The sequence below is a fragment of the Bombina bombina genome, chromosome 4 (genome assembly GCF_027579735.1).
Source record: "Bombina bombina isolate aBomBom1 chromosome 4, aBomBom1.pri, whole genome shotgun sequence".
NCBI lineage: Eukaryota > Metazoa > Chordata > Amphibia > Anura > Bombinatoridae > Bombina > Bombina bombina.
In genome coordinates, this window is record NC_069502.1 from 264,791,984 (window position 1) to 264,818,218 (window position 26,235).

Here is a 26,235-nt window from a genome sequence, read left to right on the forward strand (position 1 = left end):
AAGCCATTAACGATTGAAGAACACTGGCTGCTTGTCACTGCAGACATCACAAGTCTGTATACAATCATACCGCATGAGGATGGTAAAGCCTGTGTCCGAGACACCCTGAATAAGCATCTGTTTGTAGGTCCACCTGTGGACTACTTGATAGAGCTCCTAGATTTGAGCCTTACTTTGAATTATTTCCGCTTTGAGAGATCATGGGAACGGCAATGGGGTCAAACTTGGCCCCATCTCTGGCTAACCTATACATGGCCAAAAAGAAAAAGTTATGGCAGCACATAGTAGTGATAACATTTTCCACTTTATTGAGCAATCTTACAAGCACACAGGTACATCATGGACTGAACGTCTGACGCGTTTCACGCCCCCTAGTGGCGCTTCATCAGAGACAACAGGTGTTCTAGCCACAACCTTCTTATACACAGGTAGTGGGCAGGTACATATTTTAACCCTTCAATGTCACAATCAAACACAGTAAACATTAAAAAGGATACTTAATGACAAAATATGCTACAGTTCACAATGTCACATAGCCCTCATATAACCCTTATCAAGGAAAGAAAATTGTTTAAATATTTAACATTTAACAAAACTTTTTCTTTTAATTTTTACAGTTCACTAAAAGTACTTATTAAATAAGCCTATGACTGTATCCATTGGTATAGATGTCCAAAAAAGAAAAATTCAATATTATTTTAATAGAGTCGATTAACTCTTATTCAGATTGTTAGACCTGCCAAAAATGTGTATATATATATATACAAGAGAATATGTAAATATGCTGTTATGTATATATCAATATCCAAACGAATCACTGATAATTGTAAATATACACGAACATAGATGTATACATGTTCATGTGTAAGCACAAGTATTCACAGTTCCAGATGTTACTTATTATCAGATTTTGTTTATTTTGTTTTAATGTAATTTTATTAATTAATTAATTTTATTTTTAATTTTATTTTGTTTATTTCTTTGGTCTAATTTTGTATTGATAACTTACTCATCCTCAACTACATATACAAAAAGGAATGATAATGATTGATATCTTATACAAAATAGCTGATGTCCCATTCCAAATTGAGGCCATTGGGGGTTCTAGTTTTCAACTGATATATTCATCTGCCTGTTGATTGTAAATGGCATCATCCTCAGTGTTTCTCCTTAATCTAATGTATTGGCCTCTCGGAATAGCTCGAACCAAGTGAGGGGGATGGCAGGAACCCAAGCGTTCATCTACGATACTAGATTTAAGGATTTTGGCATTTTTCTGAACGACAATGAAATGTTTTTGAAATTTGTAGGAGGTTATAATCATAAATGTATTGACTTCTTGGATATAACCTTGGAGGGGAATGTGGAGGAGAGAAGGATTGTTTCCAAAACTTTTTGCAAAAGTACCGCGGGTAATACAATCTTACATGCGAGTTCCTGCCATCCCCCTCACTTGGTTCGAGCTATTCCGAGAGGCCAATACATTAGATTAAGGAGAAACACTGATAATGATGCCATTTACAATCAACAGGCAGATGAATTAACAAAAAGGTTGATAGCCAGGGGTTATGATCAAAAGAAATTGGATAAGACTAAGTTGGAAATCAGCAAAGTGAAAATAAGAAAAAAAGTAAATACAACTAATCCCCTATAATTTAATGAAGATACGATTGTATTCACAACAGAGTATACTAACCAATTTTCTGACATAGTTAAAATCCTAAAGAAACATATGCCAATACTAGGTGGGGATCAAACACTCCAGAATTATGTCTGGTTGCAGATTCGTGCCCAAGAAACCAATGACATTGGCGGCCCAGCTAGCTCCCAGTTTGGTTCCAAGTGTGAGAGCCAATAGAGGAGATAACTGGCTAAGAAAGGTAGGGTGTTTCAAATGTGGAGCCAAAACATGTTTAACATGTCCTATGATGGATGTAACAAATATTTTTCAATCCACAGTGGATAATAATGTTTATCCCATAAAGTCTTATGCAAATTGTAAAACTACGTTTGCGATTTATTTATTGGAATGCAGTCTTTGCAAGATCCAATATGTTGGAAAAACGACCAGAGAGGTCAATGTGAGGGTCAGGGAACATGTCAATGATGTGAAAAATTATTGCAAGGACTCAACTATTGCCAGGCACTTTAATCTGATACATTTCACCCATGAAGGGAAATTTAGAGTGAAAATTATAGATGTAGCAAAGGTCCCTTTAAGAGGGGGTAACAAGTATAAGATTTTAGATAAAAAAGAATTATACTGGATATATCAGTTGAAAACTAGAACCCCCAATGGCCTCAATTTGGAATGGGACATCAGCTATTTTGTATAAGATATCAATCATTATCATTCCTTTTTGTATATGTAGTTGAGGATGAGTAAGTTATCAATACAAAATTAGACCAAAGAAATAAACAAAATAAAATTAAAAATAAAATTAATTAATAAAATTACATTAAAACAAAATAAACAAAATCTGATAATAAGTAACATCTGGAACTGTGAATACTTGTGCTTACACATGAACATGTATACATCTATGTTCGTGTATATTTACAATTATCAGTGATTCGTTTGGATATTGATATATACATAACAGCATATTTACATATTCTCTTGTATATATATATACATTTTTGGCAGGTCTAACAATCTGAATAAGAGTTAATCGACTCTATTAAAATAATATTGAATTTTTCTTTTTTGGACATCTATACCAATGGATACAGTCATAGGCTTATTTAATAAGTACTTTTAGTGAACTGTAAAAATTAAAAGAAAAAGTTTTGTTAAATGTTAAATATTTAAACAATTTTCTTTCCTTGATAAGGGTTATATGAGGGCTATGTGACATTGTGAACTGTAGCATATTTTGTCATTAAGTATCCTTTTTAATGTTTACTGTGTTTGATTGTGACATTGAAGGGTTAAAATATGTACCTGCCCACTACCTGTGTATAAGAAGGTTGTGGCTAGAACACCTGTTGTCTCTGATGAAGCGCCACTAGGGGGCGTGAAACGCGTCAGACTTTCAGTCCATGATGTACCTGTGTGCTTGTAAGATTGCTCAATAAAGTGGAAAATTTTATCACTACTATGTGCTGCCATAACTTTTTCTTTTTGGACATTATTGGCAAGTAATCCGTTGCTTCATGGGCATTGCACCTGATCACCGCAAGCAAATAGTGTGTGTAAACTGAAATTCGGAAGCGTCAGCGTTAGTGACGTCATCCCTGGGAGTCGATCACCGGAGTATGCTGTGTAAGCTTGAAGCTGCCTCTCCTGCTAACTGAAGTAACCTATACATGGAGCTTTATGAATGCGTAACAATGATGATTTACCAGAGAAAAGAGGTAGCTTTCTATCGAAGATACATCGACGACTTGTTCATGATATGGACTGGGTCAGAACAAGACCTTACCACATGGTTGGAGACTCTGAATCAACTTGAAAGCCCTGTGAAATTCAAGATCACCTACCACCGTTAGTCGGTGGATTTCCTCGATCTATGACTATATAAGGCTGGGCGGAAATTGGGTACCACTCTCTATCAAAAACCCACCGATCGAAATTCACTCCTTCACGCTACAAGTTGCCATCCTGGGGCTCTATTACAGGCCATTCCGCAAGCTCAATTTACAAGAGTCATTAGGAACAACAGTGATACCAGTAACCAATCCCAACAACTGGAGGTTATGAGCAAAACATTCTTGGATAGGGGATAACATCCGAGGGTCAGATAGTTGAAGATAAGTATAAAGCGCCTGAAAGGCTGGGTTAGGACGTGATTAGCAAGGCCACAGAATAAAAAAATCTCTTAATTGAGCATCAAAGTTATAAAATCACATAAAATCACCCAAAGTAGGGAATAAAATCTTGATTTATTACAGAAAAATATATATAAAACAAACACAATACAATAAGTAAAAGATCCGGATCTAATAAGGCTCATAAAAAATTCCTAAAAAATGTCAGAAAGGTGTCCAATGGGTATAATCCTGAATATACTTAAAAAGTCACACAGTCACAAAAAATTGAACACAGTCACAAAAACTTGAACTCCAAAAGTTTTTTGATGGCAGAATTAGAGTGATGCAGATGATGAAAAAACCAAAACTGATGTGATGAAGAAGTGAAAAATATATGTGAACGTTAATAAAAATGTTGAAAAATATTGAAAAAATGGAAAAAATAATAAAAATTAAAAATAAAAAAAATTTAAAAAAAAAATATGTGGCTATATATATATATATATATATATATATATATATATATATATATATATATATATATATATATATATATATATATATATATATAATGCAAAATGTTTTAGAAAATAAAAATGTGAAAAAATCCAAAGGTTATAATCCTAATAGTGGTAGTGTCCTTGAATCCTATTTAGTGTAGTATCCCAATGTTGGTCCTATTGATGTGGTGTCCTATAAACAGAAATATAACATAGTGTATTCCATATAAATAAAATAACAGTAATTAGAGTTTTGCTTATCAAGTATCGACGCATTTCGGCCCCTATGAGGCCTTTTTCAAGACATACAATTGTGTGACACAATTGGCCTTATATAGGGTAAGCAATCAAGTGAGCAGAGTGGGTTTTGGCGCCAAAATCGTTACCTTTTGGCCCACCCACTTCCTGTTTGTGCTGTATTGTGGGTAAAGTGGTAATAACAATAAAAACTTTCTAAAAAGATCTTGTTTCAAAAAATAAAGCTTTAAAACTTCCTTTAATTTGTATGTACAGTAATATTGGTATTCTTAAACTTTTCTGTGTTGTTGCTTTTGTTCAGAAGTATGTTCTAAGTTACGATAACATATTTACAATAACAATGACATCACTTCCGGTTTCATCAAAACCGGAAGTGTACCATAGGGATTTTGCATTAATTTCCTGATGTGGCTAATTTTGCCCATAGCTTGACATCGTTATTGCTAATTAAATGCTAATTAAATGGAGTGTACTATTCACGTGAATCAACAATTTACATAAAATATACAGGGAACACAGAATACCCCATTACGCCAAACCGGAAGTCAGAAGCGTCACTTCCGGTTTCGGCTCTTAACGATCTATTTGGAATAAACCAGACCATTCCCGGATGATGCCCTAAAGTGTTTATATAATTACATGCTTTTAAGGCATGTATCATAAGGCTCTATTGTTAAGGCTTGCAGTCCCAGGGTACACAACATTGTGGTCTCTAAAATCGTCAGACCGGATGTGATACTTCTGACTAATACTACATTAATAGATATCCATATATCGGTAGTCACACCGGTGGGTAATTGGAAAAACACTTGGACTCTAAAATGGATTTTTTAGACACATTTTATGGTTTATTTGTGTATAAATAATATAATTTTAAAAAATTTCATTTTTTTAAAAATTACACTTTTTTATGATCTTTATGATTCTTAGATTTTTACAAATCTATGCCATTATCGAGCCTTTTATGTAAGGATGGACATTCTGTTTCTGCTGATTTTACCATAAAATGTTTTATACAATGTTATATAAGTTGTATATATTTTATAAGTATCAATTTGGCCCATGCTATTCTGGTATTTATTATTATACAATATGTTTTTATATTGAGCCTTCTGTACAGGGATGAATAATCACCATGTAATGTTTTATATAAATGTTTTATATGATCTATTAACAGTATCAGGTTTATGGAATATGACTTTTTGACCTATGCAATTCTGATATCGATATTATCATTCTGTTACCACATAATCTGGCTTTATAGCTACATTATTTTGAAGATGTTTTTTTATTCATGTGTATTATTTAAAAAATATAATATTTTATTTTTGTTTTATTCTTAATCTTATTTAATTTATATATGTATGAGTTCCCTCTGTTTGGGACCCCTTCATTATGCACTTTTGTTGTTATTTTGTATATGATGGACCAATGGGTCTGCTAATAATTTATCTCTCAGATCATAATACTAGAACCTTTATTCCCAACTGAAACCTCTACTCTCAATTAAGCTATGGGTGTTGTGGATGCATATCCTGACACTAATATATATATATGTAAATGGCTAACTGTTTACTCTCTTATCCGAAACCGGAAGTGACATTTTTCACATCCGGTCTGACGATTTTAGAGACCACAATGTTGTGTACCCTGGGACTGCAAGCCTTAACAATAGAGCCTTATGATACATGCCTTAAAAGCATGTCATTATATAAACACTTTAGGGCATCATCCGGGAATGGTCTGGTTTATTCCAAATAGATCGTTAAGAGCCGAAACCGGAAGTGACGCTTCTGACTTCCGGTTTGGCTTAATGGGGTATTCTGTGTTCCCTGTATATTTTATGTAAATTGTTGATTCACATGAATTGTACACTCCATTTAATTAGCATTTAATTAGCAATAACTTGATGTCAAGCTATGGGCAAAATTAGCCACATCAGGAAATTAATGCAAATCCCTATGGTACACTTCCGGTTTCGATGAAACCGGAAGTGATGTCATTGTTATTGTAAATATGTTATCGTAACTTAGAACATACTTCTGAACAAAAGCAACAACACAGAAAAGTTTAAGAATATCAATATTACTGTACATACAAATTAAAGGAAGTTTTAAAGCTTTATTTTTTGAAACAAGATCTTTTTAGAAAGTTTTTATTGTTATTACCACTTTACCCACAATACAGCACAAACAGGAAGTGGGTGGGCCAAAAGGTAACGATTTTGGCGCCAAAACCCACTTTGCTCACTTGATTGCTTACCCTATATAAGGCCAATTGTGTCACACAATTGTATGTCTTGAAAAAGGCCTCATAGGGGCCGAAACGCATCGATACTGGGTAAGCAAAACTCTAATTACTGTTATTTTATTTATATGGAATACACTTTGTTATATTTCTGTTTATAGGACACCACATCAATAGGACCAACATTGGGATACTACACTAAATAGGATTCAAGGACACTACCACTATTAGGATTATAACCTTTGGAGGATTTGTTTTATTGTTTTGTCTCACTGTTTCCCTCACCTTTGGATAACACACTCTTTTTTAACTTTTTTGATTTTTTTCACATTTTTTTATTTTCTAAAACATTTTGCATTATATATATATATATATATATATATATATATATATATATATATATATATATATATATATATATATATGGCCACATATTTTTTTTTTTTTTTAAATTTGTAATTTTTATTATTTTTTACACATTTTCCAACATTTTTATTAACGTTCACATATATTTTTCACTTCTTCATCACATCAGTTTTGTTTTTTTCATCATCTGCATCACTCTAATTCTGCCATCAAAAAACTTTTGGAGTTCAAGTTTTTGTGACTGTGTTCAATTTTTTGTGACTGTGTGACTTTTTAAGTATATTCAGGATTATACCCATTGGACACCTTTCTGACATTTTTTAAGTATTTTTTATGAGCCTTATTAGATCCGGATCTTTTACTTATTGTATTGTGTTTGTTTTATATATATATTTTTTATGTCATTATTCTGTAATAAATCAAGATTTTATTCCCTACTTTGGGTGATTTTATGTGATTTTATAACTTTGATGCTCAATTAAGAGATTTTTTATTCTGTGGCCTTGCTAATCACGTCCTAACCCAGCCTTTCAGGCGCTTTATACTTATCTTCAACTATCTGACAGTCCATTTGAGGCCAGCTAGGAGGCCTCACGTATAAAGCATAAGGGTTCTCACCTGTGGCGCTTTTCTATTTATTCAATTATTAACATCCGAGGGTCATCAGACAGGCAAGAGACAAGTGCATGGTATCTGATTTGATCCGGTTCAGGGATGATGAGGCAAATATCCCACGCATGACCTTCACTACCAAGTATTCTCCTGATTCAAGACTGGCTGGTATGAGCCTGCGCCAACATTGGCACATTCTGCAAGGTGATCCCAACCTGCCACTTTCCAAATGGGCTCCACCAAGAGTAGGCTATAAACGGAATACCAGCCTAAGGTACCTGATCATGAAGACTGATCGCATCCATTGTTACCAGGACACCACCTGGTTACAACCTAAGAAGATGGGTTGCTACGGCTGCACAGGGTGTACTACCTGCAATTCTATGCTTCTGGGGGCAACGTTTGGACACCCACATAAGAAGAAAAAAATCCCCATCAGCCAGTGGCTGACCTGCACAACGAAATGTTGTATACCTGCTAAGTTGTAGTTGTACCAAATTCTATGTGGAAAAAACTTCTGATGATGCTCGTACAAGAATGGCTAACCATAGATCAGCCATTAGAGCTGTAATCAAGAATAACAAAAGTGAACAACCTGTCGCAAGACATTTTATGGAAGCTAGTCCTAATCCAACGGACCTCCGGTTTGTCCTTATCGATCATGTGCCCCCTCTGAGACGGGGTGGTGATAGGAACAAGATCCTCTTTCAGATCGAAGCAAGATGGACATGTCACTTGAATACCATACAGCCACATGGATTAAATTCCATGCTTGATTGGCACTGCTTCCTCTAATGAGTTTGTCCATGTGATCTGGTTTGAGAGCCAACAAATTGTTTTGCCTATCCAATATTTGTTATTCTCATTAGCATTGCTCTAGTACTTACTGATTAGTGTATATTATCAATTATGCTATACTGTGCCCGTGTATTTGATCCATATGATCTATCCCTATGGGAGTCCATGACCTATCCATTTATTGCCCACTAGTGTATTATGTGGGCACTGCCTTTTATGTTTTAATCCCAATGGCATCACCTAACTTTGTTTGATGTAACTATTCCCTATGACACGTTGACTCTGCTCCTACACTTGTAACTTGCCATACATTTGGGCTTTATATTATATAGTCCTCAAGTGTATACATTTTATTTAATTTTATTTTTGTTTAGCCACTATTCATGCATTGTGTCTGCTAATTTTTTCCCTTCCTTGTAGTGACAGTGAGTGTACCGATCGGCCGGATCAGCTGTTATGTGCTTTCTTTACACAGTTGACTATACGTGACGCAATTTGTGCTCCGTCGATCTGATACACACTGCCACTACGAACGTTGTAAGGCGTCCCTCTGCCTCCTCGTATCCATGCGTGAACTGTCAGGTATGATCCGTTGTTAGAGCGAGTGCTGATACACTATATATGACGTCTCTGTTTATCCATCTGCCTGATGCGCCCTCATCAGTCTGCTACAGTTATGGCTTGGATATAAAGAACGATAGCTTTTGTGTATTCAGGCTTATTTTTAAACTTTTGATATGTTTTTCTTCACTTTGTTTTTTTTCTCTTTATTTTTCCTTCTTACTGATGAGAGGAATATAGGGTGTATATGTAGTTTGTTTATTGTGGCTAGGATAACCACTTGTCGTTCTTTTTTTTCTCTGAATCAAGGGGTGGGGTTTGTTTTCATTGGATGTTTGGTGTATAAATACGTTTATTTCACTGTGTTACTTTGTCTAAGGAAGGGGATACGGTCCCCGAAACGTCACAAATAAAGACAAGTTTTTGAAAAGCCCAGCGAGTGCAAGCCATTGTTTGTTTACTTATGCTATTTTCCTGCATGCACCCTGGCAAGTCAACTTTGAAGTGACAGTGCTCTACCACAGCTAATAAATATATATATATATACAGGGAGTGCAGAATTATTAGGCAAATGAGTATTTTGACCACATCATCCTCTTTATGCATGTTGTCTTACTCCAAGCTGTATAGGCTTGAAAGCCTACTACCAGTTAAGCATATTAGGTGATGTGCATCTCTGTAATGAGAAGGGGTGTGGTCTAATGACATCAACACCCTATATCAGGTGTGCATAATTATTAGGCAACTTCCTTTCCTTTGGCAAAATGGGTCAAAAGAAGGACTTGACAGGCTCAGAAAAGTCAAAAATAGTGAGATATCTTGCAGAGGGATGCAGCACTCTTAAAATTGCAAAGCTTCTGAAGCGTGATCATCGAACAATCAAGCGTTTCATTCAAAATAGTCAACAGGGTCACAAGAAGCGTGTGGAAAAACCAAGGCGCAAAATAACTGCCCATGAACTGAGAAAAGTCAAGCGTGCAGCTGCCAAGATGCCACTTGCCACCAGTTTGGCCATATTTCAGAGCTGCAACATCACTGGAGTGCCCAAAATCACAAGGTGTGCAATACTCAGAGACATGGCCAAGGTAAGAAAGGCTGAAAGACGACCACCACTGAACAAGACACACAAGCTGAAACGTCAAGACTGGGCCAAGAAATATCTCAAGACTGATTTTTCTAAGGTTTTATGGACTGATGAAATGAGAGTGAGTCTTTATGGGCCAGATGGATGGGCCCGTGGCTGGATTGGTAAAGGGCAGAGAGCTCCAGTCCGACTCAGACGCCAGCAAGGTGGAGGTGGAGTACTGGTTTGGGCTGGTATCATCAAAGATGAGCTTGTGGGGCCTTTTCGGGTTGAGGATGGAGTCAAGCTCAACTCCCAGTCCTACTGCCAGTTTCTGGAAGACACCTTCTTCAAGCAGTGGTACAGGAAGAAGTCTGCATCCTTCAAGAAAAACATGATTTTCATGCAGGACAATGCTCCATCACACGCGTCCAAGTACTCCACAGCGTGGCTGGCAAGAAAGGGTATAAAAGAAGTAAATCTAATGACATGGCCTCCTTGTTCACCTGATCTGAACCCCATTGAGAACCTGTGGTCCATCATCAAATGTGAGATTTACAAGGAGGGAAAACAGTACACCTCTCTGAACAGTGTCTGGGAGGCTGTGGTTGCTGCTGCACGCAATGTTGATGGTGAACAGATCAAAACACTGACAGAATCCATGGATGGCAGGCTTTTGAGTGTCCTTGCAAAGAAAGGTGGCTATATTGGTCACTGATTTGTTTTTGTTTTGTTTTTGAATGTCAGAAATGTATATTTGTGAATGTTGAGATGTTATATTGGTATCACTGGTAAAAATAAATAATTGAAATGGGTATATATTTGTTTTTTGTTAAGTTGCCTAATAATTATGCACAGTAATAGTCACCTGCACACACAGATATCCCCCTAAAATAGCTATAACTAAAAACAAACTAAAAACTACTTCCAAAACTATTCAGCTTTGATATTAATGAGTTTTTTGGGTTCATTGAGAACATGGTTGTTGTTCAATAATAAAATTAATCCTCAAAAATACAACTTGCCTAATAATTCTGCACTCCCTGTATATATATATATATATATATATATATATATATTTCTTCTGTTAAGTGTGATCAGTCCACGGGTCATCATTACTTCTGGGATATTAACTCCTCCCCAACAGGAAGTGCAAGAGGATTCACCCAGCAGAGATGCATATAGCTCCTCCCCTCTACGTCACTCCCAGTCATTCTCTTGCACCCAACGACTAGATAGGAGGTGTGAGAGGGCTATGGTGATTATACTTAGTTTTATATCTTCAATCAAAAGTTTGTTATTTTAAAATAGCACCGGAGTGTGTTATTACCTCTCTGGCAGAGTTTGAAGAAGAATCTACCAGAGTTTTTGCTATGATTTTAGCCGGAGTAGTTAAGATCATATTGCTGTTTCTCGGCCATCTGAGGAGAGGTAAACTTCAGATCAGGGGACAGCGGGCAGATGAATCTGCATAGAGGTATGTAGCAGCTTTTATTTTCTGACAATGGAATTGATGAGAAAATCCTGCCATACCGATATAATGTCATGTATGTATACTTTACACTTCAGTATTCTGGGGAATGGTACTTCACTAGAATTACACTGTAAGAAGTACATTAAGCTGTTTAATAACTAGAAATTATGTTTAACGTTTTTGCTGGAATGTAAAATCGTTTTCATTTGCTGAGGTACTGAGTGAATAAATGTTTGGGCACCATTTTTCCACTTGGCAGTTGCTTAATCTTTTTTTGACAGTTTCTGTTCTCTCTCACTGCTGTGTGTGAGGGGGAAGGGCCGTTTTTTTGGCGCCTTTTCTATGCATCAGTTATTTCAGTCAGCAGCTCATTGTATTTCCTGCATGATCCGGTTCATCTCTACAGAACTCAGGGGTCTTCAAACTTATTTTGAGGGAGGTAATTTCTCTCAGCAGAGCTGTGAGAATTATAGTTGACTGTGATAAAAAACGTTTATTCTGTAATTGTTTCCTGCTTTCAGAATTTGTTATCTTTGCTATTGGGATTAAACCTTTGCTAAAGTTGTGTTGTTTACAAGGATTGAGGCTATAACTGTTTCAATTTATTAATTTTCAACTGTCATAGATTTTCTGTGCTTCTTAAAGGCACAGTACGTTTTTAATATTATTCTAATTGAATTGTATTCTAAGTTGCAAGTTTATTTGCTAGTGTGTTAAACATGTCTGATTCAGAGGAAGATACCTGTGTCATTTGTTGCAATGCCAAAGTGGAGCCCAATAGAAATTTATGTACTAACTGTATTGATGCTACTTTAAATAAAAGTCAATCTGTACAAATTGAACAAATTTCACCAAACAACGAGGGGAGAGTTATGCCGACTAACTCGCCTCACGTGCCAGTACCTGCATCTCCCGCTCGGGAGGTGCGTGATATTGTAGCGCCGAGTACATCTGGCCGGCCATTACAAATCACATTACAGGATATGGCTTCTGTTATGACTGAAGTTTTGGCTAAATTACCAGAACTAAGAGGTAAGCGTGATCACTCTGGGGTGAGAACAGAGTGCGCTGATAATATTAGGGCCATGTCAGATACTGCGTCACAGGTTGCAGAACATGAGGACGGAGAACTTCATTCTGTGGGTGACGGTTCTGATCCAAAAACAGACTGGATTCAGATATTTCAAATTTTAAATTTAAACTGGAAAACCTCCGTGTATTACTAGGGGAGGTGTTAGCGGCTCTGAATGATTGTAACACAGTTGCAATACCAGAGAAAATGTGTAGGTTGGATAAATATTTTGCGGTACCGACGAGTACTGAGGTTTTTCCTATACCTAAGAGAATTACTGAAATTGTTTCTAAGGAGTGGGATAGACCCGGTGTGCCGTTCTCACCCCCTCCTATATTTAGAAAAATGTTTCCAATAGACGCCACCACACGGGACTTATGGCAAGCGGTCCCTAAGGTAGAGGGAGCAGTTTCTACTTTAGCTAAGCGTACCACTATCCCGGTGGAGGATAGCTGTGCTTTTTCAGATCCAATGGATAAAAAATTAGAGGGTTACCTTAAGAAAATGTTTGTTCAACAAGGTTTTATATTGCAACCCCTTGCATGCATTGCGCCGATCACGGCTGCAGCGGCGTTCTGGATTGAGTCTCTGGAAGAGAACATTAGTTCAGCTACTCTGGACGACATTACGGACAGGCTTAGAGTCCTTAAACTAGCTAATTCATTCATTTCGGAGGCCGTAGTACATCTAACTAAACTTACGGCGAAGAATTCAGGATTCGCCATTCAGGCACGCAGGGCGTTGTGGCTAAAATCCTGGTCAGCTGATGTTACTTCTAAGTCTAAATTGCTTAATATACCTTTCAAAGGGCAGACCTTATTCGGGCCCGGGTTGAAAGAGATTATCGCTGACATTACAGGAGGTAAAGGCCATGCCCTGCCTCAGGACAAAGCCAAAACTAAGACTAGACAGTCTAATTTTCGTTCCTTTCGTAATTTCAAAGCAGGAGCAGCATCAACTTCCTCTGCACCAAAACAGGAAGGAGCTGTTGCTCGCTACAGACAAGGCTGGAAACCTAACCAGTCCTGGAACAAGGGCAAGCAGACCAGGAAACCTACTGCTGCCCCTAAAACGGCATGAATTGAGGGCCCCCGATCCGGGATCGGATCTAGTGGGGGGCAGGCTTTCTCTCTTCGCCCAGGCTTGGGCAAGAGATGTCCAGGATCCCTGGGCGCTAGAAATAATATCTCAGGGATACCTTCTGGACTTCAAATACTCTCCTCCAAGAGAGAGATTTCATCTGTCAAGGTTGTCAACAATCCAGACAAAGAAAGAGGCGTTTCTACGCTGCGTACAAGAGCTCTTGTTAATGGGAGTAATCCACCCAGTTCCACGATCGGAACAGGGACAGGGGTTTTACTCAAATCTGTTTGTGGTTCCCAAAAAAGAGGGAACTTTCAGACCAATCCTGGACTTAAAGATCCTAAACAAGTTCCTAAGAGTTCCATCGTTCAAGATGGAGACTATTCGGACAATTTTACCTATGATCCAAGAGGGTCAGTACATGACCACTGTAGATTTAAAAGATGCTTACCTTCACATACCGATTCACAAAGATCATTACCGGTACCTAAGGTTTGCCTTCCTAGACAGGCATTACCAGTTTGTAGCTCTTCCATTCGGATTGGCTACAGCTCCAAGAATCTTCACAAAGGTTCTGGGTGCTCTTCTGGCGGTACTAAGACCGCGGGGAATCTCGGTAGCTCCATACCTAGACGACATTCTGATTCAAGCTGGGAGGGACAACAAGACTTCAAAGTGCTTGCCGCACCCTTCATTCCATTCAACACCCGTCAGTGGCTCAATGCATGGAGGTAATCGGCTTAATGGTAGCGGCAATGGACATAGTACCCTTTGCACGCCTACACCTCAGACCACTGCAACTGTGCATGCTAAGTCAGTGGAATGGGGATTACTCAGACTTATCCCCTTCTCTGAATCTGGATCAAGAGACCAGAAATTCTCTTCTTTGGTGGCTTTCTCTGCCACATCTGTCCAGGGGGATGCCATTCAGCAGACCAGACTGGACAATTGTAACAACAGACGCCAGCCTTCTAGGTTGGGGTGCCGTCTGGAATTCTCTGAAGGCTCAGGGACAATGGAGTCAGGAGGAGAGTCTCCTGCCAATAAACATTCTGGAATTGAGAGCAGTTCTCAATGCCCTCCTGGCTTGGCCCCAGTTGACAACGCGGAGTTTCATCAGGTTTCAGTCGGACAACATCACGACTGTAGCTTACATCAACCATCAGGGAGGGACACGAAGCTCCCTAGCTATGATGGAAGTATCAAAGATAATTCGCTGGGCAGAGTCTCACTCTTGCCACCTGTCAGCAATCCACATCCCGGGAGTGGAGAACTGGGAGGCGGATTTCTTAAGTCGTCAGACTTTTCATCCGGGGGAGTGGGAACTTCATCCGGAGGTCTTTGCCCAAATACTTCGACGTTGGGGCAAACCAGAGATAGATCTCATGGCGTCTCGACAGAACGCCAAGCTTCCTCGTTATGGGTCCAGATCCAGGGATCCAGAAGCAGTCCTGATAGATGCCCTGACAGCACCTTGGGACTTCAGGATGGCTTACGTGTTTCCACCCTTCCCGATGCTTCCTCGATTGATTGCCAGAATCAAACAAGAGAGAGCATCAGTGATTCTAATAGCACCTGCGTGGCCACGCAGGACTTGGTATGCAGATCTGGTGGACATGTCATCCTGTCCACCTTGGTCTCTACCTCTGAAACAGGACCTTCTGATACAGGGTCCCTTCAAACATCAAAGTCTAACTTCTCTGAAGCTGACTGCTTGGAAATTGAACGCTTGATTTTATCAAGACGTGGGTTTTCTGAGTCAGTTATTGATACCTTAATACAGGCTAGGAAACCTGTTACCAGAAAGATTTACCATAAGATATGGCGTAAATACCTATATTGGTGTGAATCCAAAGGTTACTCTTGGAGTAAGGTTAGGATTCCTAGGATATTGTTTTTTCTACAAGAAGGTTTAGAAAAGGGTTTATCCGCTAGTTCATTAAAGGGACAGATCTCAGCTCTGTCCATTCTGTTACACAAACGTCTGTCAGAAGTTCCTGACGTCCAGGCTTTTTGTCAGGCTTTGGCCAGTATTAAGCCTGTGTTTAAAACGGTTGCTCCACCATGGAGTTTAAACCTTGTTCTTAATGTTTTACAGGGCGTTCCGTTTTAACCCCTTCATTCCATTGATATAAAGTTGTTATCTTGGAAAGTTCTATTTTTAATGGCTATTTCCTCGGCTCGAAGAGTCTCTGAGTTATCAGCCTTACATTGTGATTCTCCTTATTTGATTTTTCATTTGGATAAGGTAGTTCTGCGTACTAAACCTGGGTTCTTACCTAAGGTAGTTACTAACAGGAATATCAATCAAGAGATTGTTGTTCCTTCTTTATGCCCAAATCCTTCTTCGAAGAAGGAACGTCTACTGCACAACCTGGATGTAGTCCGTGCTCTAAAATTTTACTTACAGGCAACTAAGGAATTTCGACAAACGTCTTCTCTGTTTGTCGTTTACTCTGGGCAGAGGAGAGGTCAAAAAGCTTCTGCTACCTCTTTCTTTTTGGCTTCGTAGCATAATTCGTTTAGCTTATGAGACTGCTGGACAGCAGCCTCCTGAAAGGATTACAGCTCATTCCACTAGAGCTGTGGCTTCTACTTGGGCCTTTAAGAATGAGGCCTCTGTTGAACAGATTTGCAAGGCTGCAACTTGGTCTTCGCTTCATACTTTTTCCAAATTTTACAAATTTGACACTTTTGCTTCATCGGAGGCTATTTTTGGGAGAAAGGTTCTTCAGGCAGTGGTTCCTTCTGTATAAAGAGCCTGCCTATCCCTCCCGTCATCCGTGTACTTTTGCTTTGGTATTGGTATCCCAGAAGTAATGATGACCCGTGGACTGATCACACTTAACAGAAGAAAACATAATTTATGCTTACCTGATAAATTCCTTTCTTCTGTAGTGTGATCAGTCCACGGCCCGCCCTGTTTTAAGGCAGGTAAATATTTTTTAATTTATACTCCAGTCACCACTTCACCCTTGGCTTTTCCTTTCTCGTTGGTCCTTGGTCGAATGACTGGGAGTGACGTAGAGGGGAGGAGCTATATGCAGCTCTGCTGGGTGAATCCTCTTGCACTTCCTGTTGGGGAGGAGTTAATATCCCAGAAGTAATGATGACCCGTGGACTGATCACACTACAGAAGAAAGGAATTTATCAGGTAAGCATAAATTATGTTATAATCCTCCCACGTAGAGCTCCACACTCACACTTATACTCCAACTGCCCAGGGTGCATAAAATAATAACACAATCCAATCCAATATAAAGCACTCACTGGGTCTTATAATTTAAACATACAATTTATTTGTGACATTTCGGGGGTGTTAGCCCCGTCCTCAGGTATGTTTTGTTTGTACTTTTAATGGTCTGAGTCTTTATACCCCACCGCCGTGAACACCTATGTCGCAAAACCGGAAGTCCCATGGCATCATGACCGCCACACTGCGCAGGTCTGGCCGTAACCATGGTTACCGGCAGCGACAAAACTAAAACATATAGAAAAGTGGCAACAGTAGCAGCAAACGGACAAGATATATACATTGTATTGCATTGAAATTATCCCTAATATAAATCAGCAAAAGTTAGAGACATAAAACTAAGCCTAATAACATCCATCTTTGCTATGGGAAATAAATTGAGCAATCTACAACATTTGCGTATATACATCTTTAGTCAAACAATCTCTTGAAAATATATAGGGCAATACCTGTTATACAATATTATTAGTGAACAACATAATATGTCATAGTGTGGCCATCTACATAGACAGTACGGATCATAGAAAGCAATGCCAGTCCAGGTGAGTATTCAAACCCTTGGGCACCAAGGTACCCAGGTTGAATATCCACCTGGACTCACGCTGTAGCAATAAACAGCCCCTATCTCCACCTCGAGTCAGAGGAGAGACATGGTCAATAATCACGTACCTCAAATTTGAGACCGCCTGACCAAGCATCGCAAAATGTCGGGCAACAGGTTGCTCAGGTTCACCCTTTTTGATAGCCATACGAATTGAGGTACGATGGTTGGCCATACGAGTCCGGAGGTCATCAATTGTTTTTCCGACATAGAATAACCCACACGGGTAATGCAAAAGATAAACAATATAAGTCGTCATGCAGGTTACTCTATGTCGAATCTCAAACTTTTTGTTTGTGGAAGCCCTACGAAAGCCAACTTTTGGAGGATGCATCTTTTTAAAGGGCAAGTTTCCATCCGATTCCACAATGTTTCATTCTTGTTTAATAATGTTGGGCAAAGCCTTCTTATCTGCTGTAAAGGATGTAGTGAAGATTATTCTGTCCTCTTGGTTCTGTTGTTTAGAGGAAGTCAAAGCCATGTTCTGATCCATATCCTTAAAAGTATTATAGTGTTTAAGAATATGTTTTTCATTATATCCCCGTTGGAGGAAACGGTCCTTCATCTCAGTCAGTTGTACCTGAGCCTTAGTGCTTTCACTGTTATTTCTGATCACTCTTTTGAACTGTGATATAGGTAATGCATTTTTCAGGAATGGTGGATGGCAGCTGGTGGCATTAAGAAGAGAATTCCTGTTGGTTTCTTTTCTGAAGAGAGTGGTATACAATTTCCCATCTCTCACATAAATTCTCAAGTCCAAAACGTCCACGGATGAGGCATTGTAAGTCATTTTAAATTGAAGAGAAGGGATCACCTTATTTAATGCCTCAAACCAATCCCGCAATTCTTGTTCCGTTCCCCCCCATAGGAGAAACAAATCATCAATATACCTGTTGTAATATTTTACATGATGATGTTGAAAGAGGATGGTGCTAAATTCTTCAAATTCTGCCATATACAAATTGGCGTATGATGGGGCCACATTGGACCCCATCGCCTTCCCCACTATAATACTTTTAAGGATATGGATCAGGACATGGCTTTGACTTCCTCTAAACAACAGAACCAAGAGGACAGAATGATCTTCACTACATCCTTTACAACGGACAAGAAGGCTTTGCCCAACGTTATTAAACAAGAATGGAACATTGTGGAATCGGATGGAAACTTGCCCTTTAAAAAGATGCAGCCTCCAAAAGTTGGCTTTCGTAGGGCTAGATCAATCAGGGATATGCTAGTTAAAGTAGACCAAGTCCAGAGCTATAGGACTACCTATGGCTACAACAAGATAAACCTGGTTGTTACAGGTGTGCTGGGTGCACGATCTGCAATGGTCTACTTAATACCAAGTTTTTCACCCATCCTTCCACAAACAAAAAGTTTGAGATCCGACATAGAGTAACCTGCATGACGACTTATATTGTTTATCTTTTGCATTGTCCGTGTGGGTTATTCTATGTCGGAAAAACAATTGATGACCTCTGGACTCGTATGGCCAACCATCGTACCTCAATTCGTATGGCTATAAAAAAGGGTGAATCTGAGCAACCTGTTGCCCGACATTTTGCGATGTTTGGTCATGCGGTCTCAGATTTTAGGTACTTGATTATTGACCATGTCCCTCCTCTGACTCGAGGTGGAGATAGGGGCAGTTTATTGCTACAGCGTGAGTCCAAGTGGATATTCAACCTTGGTGCCCAAGGGTTTCAATACCCACGCTTTACTGGCATTGCTTTCTATGATCTGTACTTTCAGTTCTATGTCTATGTAGATGGCCACACTATGAGATATTATGTTGTTCCCTAATAATATTGTATAACAGGTATTGCCCTATATATTTTCAAGAGATTGTTTGACTAAAGATTTATATACGCGAATGTTGTCAATTGCTCAATTTATTTCCCTTAGCAAAGATGAATGTTATTAGGCTTAGTTTTATGTCTCTAACTTTTGCTGATTTATATTAGGGATAATTTCAATGCAATACAATGTATATATCTTGTCCATTTGCTGATACTGTTGCCACTTTTCTGTATGTTTTTAGTTTTGTTGCTGCCAGTAACCATGGTTACGGCCGGACCTGCGCAGTGTGGCGGTCATGATACCATGGGACTTCCGGTTTTGCGGCATAGGTGTTCACGGCGGTGAGATATAAAGACTCAGGTATGTTTTTTTTTGTACTTTTAATGGTCTGAGGACGGGGCTAACACCCCTGAAACGTCACAAATAAATTGGATGTTTAAATTATAAGACCCAGTGAGTGCTTTATATTGGATTGGATTTTTTTTTTTTTTTTAATTTACTTTGATTATCAAACTTATTATTAAAAATATACACTTTGTGGCATTCTCTTCTACTGAGCATGTGCAATAGTTCTCAATGTGTACAGGTAAGGAGGAGGGAAATGGAGGACATTTTTAAATTTGTCAGAAAAGTGTTATTGCATTGTCTTATTCTACTGCATTTAATGGCCCTTTAAAACATGTAGCTTGAGCTGTGTCATCTAGTTATGGACTTAACAGTGCGGAAATGATTGTAAACAACTTAACTTACAAAAGAAGAGGTGTTGGTAGAGTTTTATGCACATTGCACAGATAGTTATAACTTTGCAAATGTTTAAAGGGATACTGTACTGTAAATTTTATCTTCCCTCAATGTGTTACTGATTATTTGTTATAGCTGCATAGTATTAAATATATTGGAAATTGCTGTCTAGGTTGAATTTACAACTAAAATAGATGTTTTTGCTCATTGAAACCAACACGTATAATGAAAATGTCAGTACTTAAGTATTTGCCCTTGGTGTATAGAGAGATAAGAGAAGCACATCTGGAGTTCATGCAGTTTCGGACTATTTGAATATGTGTGTTCTTGAGAACAACGGGTAGTAGTTTTAAATGAGTGAAATGCATCTATTTCAAATACAAAAACAAAGCTAAAGTAAAAATGTCCTCATACATTTAATATTTAGCTGTTATAACAAATTTTTGGAAACGGTACAGTGTCCATTTAACATACTCGCTCTATGGTTATTGTGGCTTACTTTAAAGTAATTAATAAACTATTGTGTTGTCTTTATGATCTTCATTGCAGTATGTTGTGATTAATATGTAAATAATTTCATCCTTTGAAGCCGGACACCACTAGCCACTTTCCACGAGGGAAAACATAATATCTGTTACATGACCATGGATATTCCACGAGGGCTTATGGTGACATGTGGGACTGACCGACTGTTGAAGGTATGATCTTTGTATATCTTTGTCTTTGCCTATTGGGCATACTCCTAAAATCCTGTAAACGTTACATCATTACATTTCCCAGTTTGCTTACTGTATGTGGAATGCTTTGTGCTAACATCTGTCCTTAATTTGTTTTTTTTTTATTTTCCTCTTATTAAAGCAACTAAAAATGTTCTTATTTCTTATGTTGAACATTATCTACTGGACTATCCTGGAGCAGTGCCTGTATTTTGAACGATATAAAATAAAACATTTTATCCCATATTTAAAGGGACAGTAAAGTGAAAATTAAACTTCCAAGATACAGGAGTTTTAAACCATTTTCTAATGTATTTCTGTTATCTAATGTGCTTGGTTCTCTTGGTCTTCTTTGTTGAAAAACATACTTAGGTAGGCTTAAGGGCAACACTACACTACTGGGAGCCAGCTGGTGATTGGTGGCTACACATATATGACTTTGTCATTGGCTCACCTGATGTGTTTTGCTAACTCCTTCAGCAATGGTTCTTTAGAGAATTAAGGAAATTTGATAAGAGAAGTAAATGACAAAGTTGTTTAAAATTATATATAATCTATACTATAATTGTGTTTGTATGTCGGTCGCCGTCGGCAGTTGCGCATGCATCCTCAATTGAATTGCATCCAGGTGAATTCCAAAAATGACAGGGTGGTGAAAGAATCCACCGAAGGTAGATTCTTTCACCACCCTGCCATTTTCGGAATCCACCGGGATACAGCAAAGGCAAACGGAGCATTACAAAAGCAACGTCTAATCGCCCACATTAAAGTATTTTTTCAAAAAACCTAACCACCCGCATCAAGTATTAAAAAAAACAAAAACGCCTGCACGAAATATAACAAAAAAAAAATATCCTACACGAAGTATTAACTCCTAAACCGCAAAACCCCTACATCGCAATAAACCTATTTAACTTTTTAACCCCTAAACCGCAAAATCCCTACATCGCAATAAACCTATTTTCCCTATTAACCCCTAAACCCCTACATCGCAATAAAACTATTTACCCTATTAACCCCTAAACCGCAAAACCCCTGCATCGCAATAAACCTATTTACTCTATTAACCCCTAAACCCCGACATTGCAATAAACATATTTACCCTATTAACCCTTAAACCGCAAAATCTCTACAGCACAATAAACCTATTTACCCTATTAACCCCTAAACCGCAAAACCCCTAAATCACAATAAAACTATTTACCCTATTAACCCTTTAAACCGCCAAAACCCACAACGCAAATAAACTATTTAAATAACTAAGTGCAGTACACTAACAGAACGCCCCCGTAACAGAACGCCCCCGTTTCATCCTATTGGCTGATTTGAATTGGAAGAATCAAATCAGCCAATAGGAATTCAAGGGACGCCATCTTTAATCGCGTACCTTGAATTCACTATTCAGTGTACGGCGGAGATCGTACGAAGAGGATGCTCCGCGGTCACCGGTCTTCAGCTCCTCGGTCTTAAGCTCCGCTCCGCGCAGGATGTTCCTGGAAGAAGAAGTTGCGCTTAGAAGAAGACTTCACCGCCTGGAACAGGACCTTCTCCGCCGAACTTTAGGAATCGTGAGTACCAAGCTGGGGGGTTAGACTTAGGATTTTTTAAGGTTTTTTTGGGGGTGATTTGTTTTATTTAGATTAGGGATGGGCAGAAAAAGAGCTGAATGCCCTTTTATTGGCAATGCCCAAACAAATGCCCTTTTCAGGGCAATAGGTAGTTTAGGTTTTTTAGTGTTAGGTTCTTTTATTGGGGGGGGTTACTGTTAGGGGGGCTTTGTGTATTTTCTTGAAAAAGAGTTGATTTGGGCTACTGGTAGTTTATTCTTAGAGTAGGGGGGTGTTTTTATTTTGGGGGTCTTTTTTATTTTCATAGGGATTAGGTTTAATTTTGTTAAATTTGGTAATTTGATTTTTTATTTTCTCTGTTAGCCTTTTTTATTTTTTGTAAACTTAGTTTTTTTTATTTTTTGTAACTTTAGAATATATTAGTATATATTCGTTTAGGTAATTTGGGTTTATTTACTGGGGTGTTAGGTTAGTGTACTGTACTTAGTTATTAAATAGTTATTTGCGTTGTGGGTTTTGGCGGTTTAAAGTCTTAATAAGTTAAATAGGTTTATTGCGATGTAGGGGTTTTGCGGTTTAGGGGTAAATAGTTTTATTGCGATGTAGGGGTTTTGCGGTTTAGGGGTTAATAGGGTAAATAGGTTTATTGCGATGTAGGGGTTTTGCGGTTTAGGCGTAAATAGGTTTATTGCGATGTAGGGGTTAATAAGTTAAATAGGTTTATTGCGATGTAGGGATTTTGCGGTTTAGGGGTTAATAGGGTATATAGGTTTGTTGTGATGTAGGGGTTTTGCGGTTTAGGGGTTAATAGGGTAAATAGGTTTATTGCGATGTAGGGGTTAATAGGTTTATTGCAATGTAGTCATTTTGCGGTTTAGGAGTTAATAGGGTAATTAGGTTTATTACGATGTGAGAGTTTTGCGGTTTAGGGGTTAATAGGGTAATTAGGTTTATTGTAATATGGGGGTTTTGCGGTTTAGGGGTTAATAGGGTAATTAGGTGTATTGCGATTTGGGTGGTTGACGGTTAAGGGGTTATTCATTTTAGTTTTACTTGCGATTTTTTTGGGGATGGTGGAAATATAGGTAAAGAACTGTTAGGTTTATTATTGGGAGGCGGCTCAGTCTATACATTATTTATACAGTCACAATGCATAGTGACTGTATCAATAATGTAGACACTGACATTTTTATTAATGCTTTTTTTTTTCTGTGTCAGTGTCTACATTATTGATACAGTAACTATGCATTGATACAGTATAAATTATGTGTGGGCAGAGTTACGGAAATTGCTGATCGCAACTTCCGAAAATATTTTACGGGGATAGGAATTAACATATACGTCAGTGTCAATCAAACACTGCACGTGTTGTTTCTATATCTGTAGTTTAAAAAAATAATTAGACTTCCCTCTGGGCAGGCTTATCGACTAGTAATAATAAAAGAAAAAATTTGAGTTTGTTTATAAATTCAAGATTTGTTTAAGATATATGTGCAGTGGATTATAATGGTGATATAATTATGTTGTGTCTACAATAGATGATGGAATTCAGACTGAAACACAATAGAAATCTCTATTAACCCCTTTACGCCATTTGGATGTTCCATGCCATCCTAACAGGCTGGGCTTTAATGTTGTTAGGATGGCATGGAACGTCCTAGCATACATGGCATCCTGCAGCTTCCCTCTTTGACATAGGAGTGTTTATTCTATTATATCTTCACAAAGGGGTTAAGGACTGTGCCTTGGACCTTTTAATTGATGCACTTTTTGTTTTAATGGAGTATTCTTGAATCTTGGCTTATTACTGCAACTTAAAGGGAAAGTGTATTGTAAATATTTCTCACCTTTAATGTGTTCCCAATGATTTATTTGAACTGCTGAAGTGTATTAAATTGTTTCCTATCAATTTTTTATCTTTATTTTGTCATTTTAAATTGCTTGCTTTTCCTGTTGAAGCTGCAACGTATACTAAAAAGTGAAATACTACAGTAATGGCTACAGAAAAGCTTTGTCAAAGAGAGGCATCAAAAGAAATCCTCTTCCAGTGGGGTGGGAGAGAGCCCTGTCCTTTTTAAAGGTTGTTCCTGCATCTGGTTTACATATAATAAACTCCTATCTGCTGCCTTCCTGAGTACACTGGCCCTTTAAGGACTGGAGACGCCTACTGGTGTACTAAAGGATGAAATCATGCATCATTTTTGGGTACTTTTTTTTTTTTTTAGCATTATATTGCAATGAAGGTGTTTATCCTTTACATATAGGACTCTGGATAACAAGTGAAACAGCTTTAAATTCATTGTGGTCAAAGTTCAAACATACAGGCTCTATGAACGATCACTGTGTATATAGAAAATGGCGAAATATATGCACTAAACAAACAAAATTGGCCAAGGCCCAATATTTCTGTGAAAATCTGAAAAATAACATATCAAACCCTAGAAAGTTTTGGAAAGTCATAAATAACTTACACACTCCCCCACTCCCAACCCTCCACTGTCAAAGTGGACAACCAAACCCTGCAACTTCCCTTAGAAGTAGCAAATGCCTTTAACAATTATTTTGTCAGATGCTCCACCACCCTGATTGACAAACTAATAAATGACACGCATCTTGAAACTACAAATGTGGATCAGGCTCCACTAAATCTACAAAGACCCAATATAGAAAAGTTCAATTTTATACCTTTACCCATCAATCAACACCTTAATAATCTAAAAATGAAAAACCAGTCTGGACCTGATCAAATCCCAGCAATGCTGTTGATGCTCAGTGCGCCAGCAATTGCTAAACCTGTCACAACCCTAATTAACGAATCCTTGGTGTCTGGATACATACCCAAACTTTGGAAGACTGCAGGAGTAGTACCTATCCATAAACGTGGTGAGTTAACCATCGTTACTATCGCCCAATATCATTGCTCCCAGTATTGTCAAAAATCTTAGAAAAATGCGTCCATATGCAACTATGTGAGTATTACCAACAATCTAGCTATATGACCCCTGTTCAATCGGGTTTTCGCCCGAATCACTCCACTACAACTGCCCTCCTAAAAGTTTGCAACGACATCCAAACTGGCATGGAACAAGGAGACCTAACTGGAGCTATTTTTCTTGATTTTGCAAAGGCCTTTGACACAGTAGACCATGACATACTACTGCTTAAACTAAAAAACTCAGGTATTGGTGATCGTCCGCTAACCTGGTTTCGATCATATGTATCTGATCGATCACAGTCGGATCCTTAGTTCGTCGGACCAGCATTGAGAGTCTAACAAAATCTCTAGGGGTTATGTTGAGCATTATATTGCAATGCAGGTGTCGCTGCTTCACATACAGATACGTGCATAGCAAGATAAATTGCTCTCAAGCTAAAATAAAAAATCTAAAATTGTTTCAGGGACCTTTCATTACTGACGAGACTTCTTAGATCATCTCATCAGGGGCGGAAGGCTTTAGATCACTGGGCCCTTAGTAACCACAGTGTGCACAGTCAATGAAGGAAAACAAAATGTAACGTTGCAGAACACACTATACATTCAACATTTAATATCTCCTGCACAGATTGTAAGAAATCATATATTTCTTTCATGTAATTAACAAGAGTCCATGAGCTAGTGACGTATGGGATATACATTCCTACCAGGAGGGGCAAAGTTTCCCAAACCTCAAAATGCCTATAAATACACCCCTCACCACACCCACAAATCAGTTTTACAAACTTTGCCTCCGATGGAGGTGGTGAAGTAAGTTTGTGCTAGATTCTA

The 26,235-nt window shown here is 38.2% G+C and overlaps 1 protein-coding gene across 1 annotated transcript in view; it reads left to right on the forward strand.

Annotated features, from left to right (window-relative positions):
• Nucleotides 1–26,235, forward strand: part of WDFY1 (WD repeat and FYVE domain containing 1) — a 172,046-nt gene that overhangs the window by 135,746 nt on the left and 10,065 nt on the right. The window contains exon 11 of the mRNA XM_053709957.1: nt 20,775–20,883. Coding sequence (XP_053565932.1) covers nt 20,775–20,883 — 109 coding nt within the window. The remainder of the gene's footprint in view (nt 1–20,774; nt 20,884–26,235) is intronic.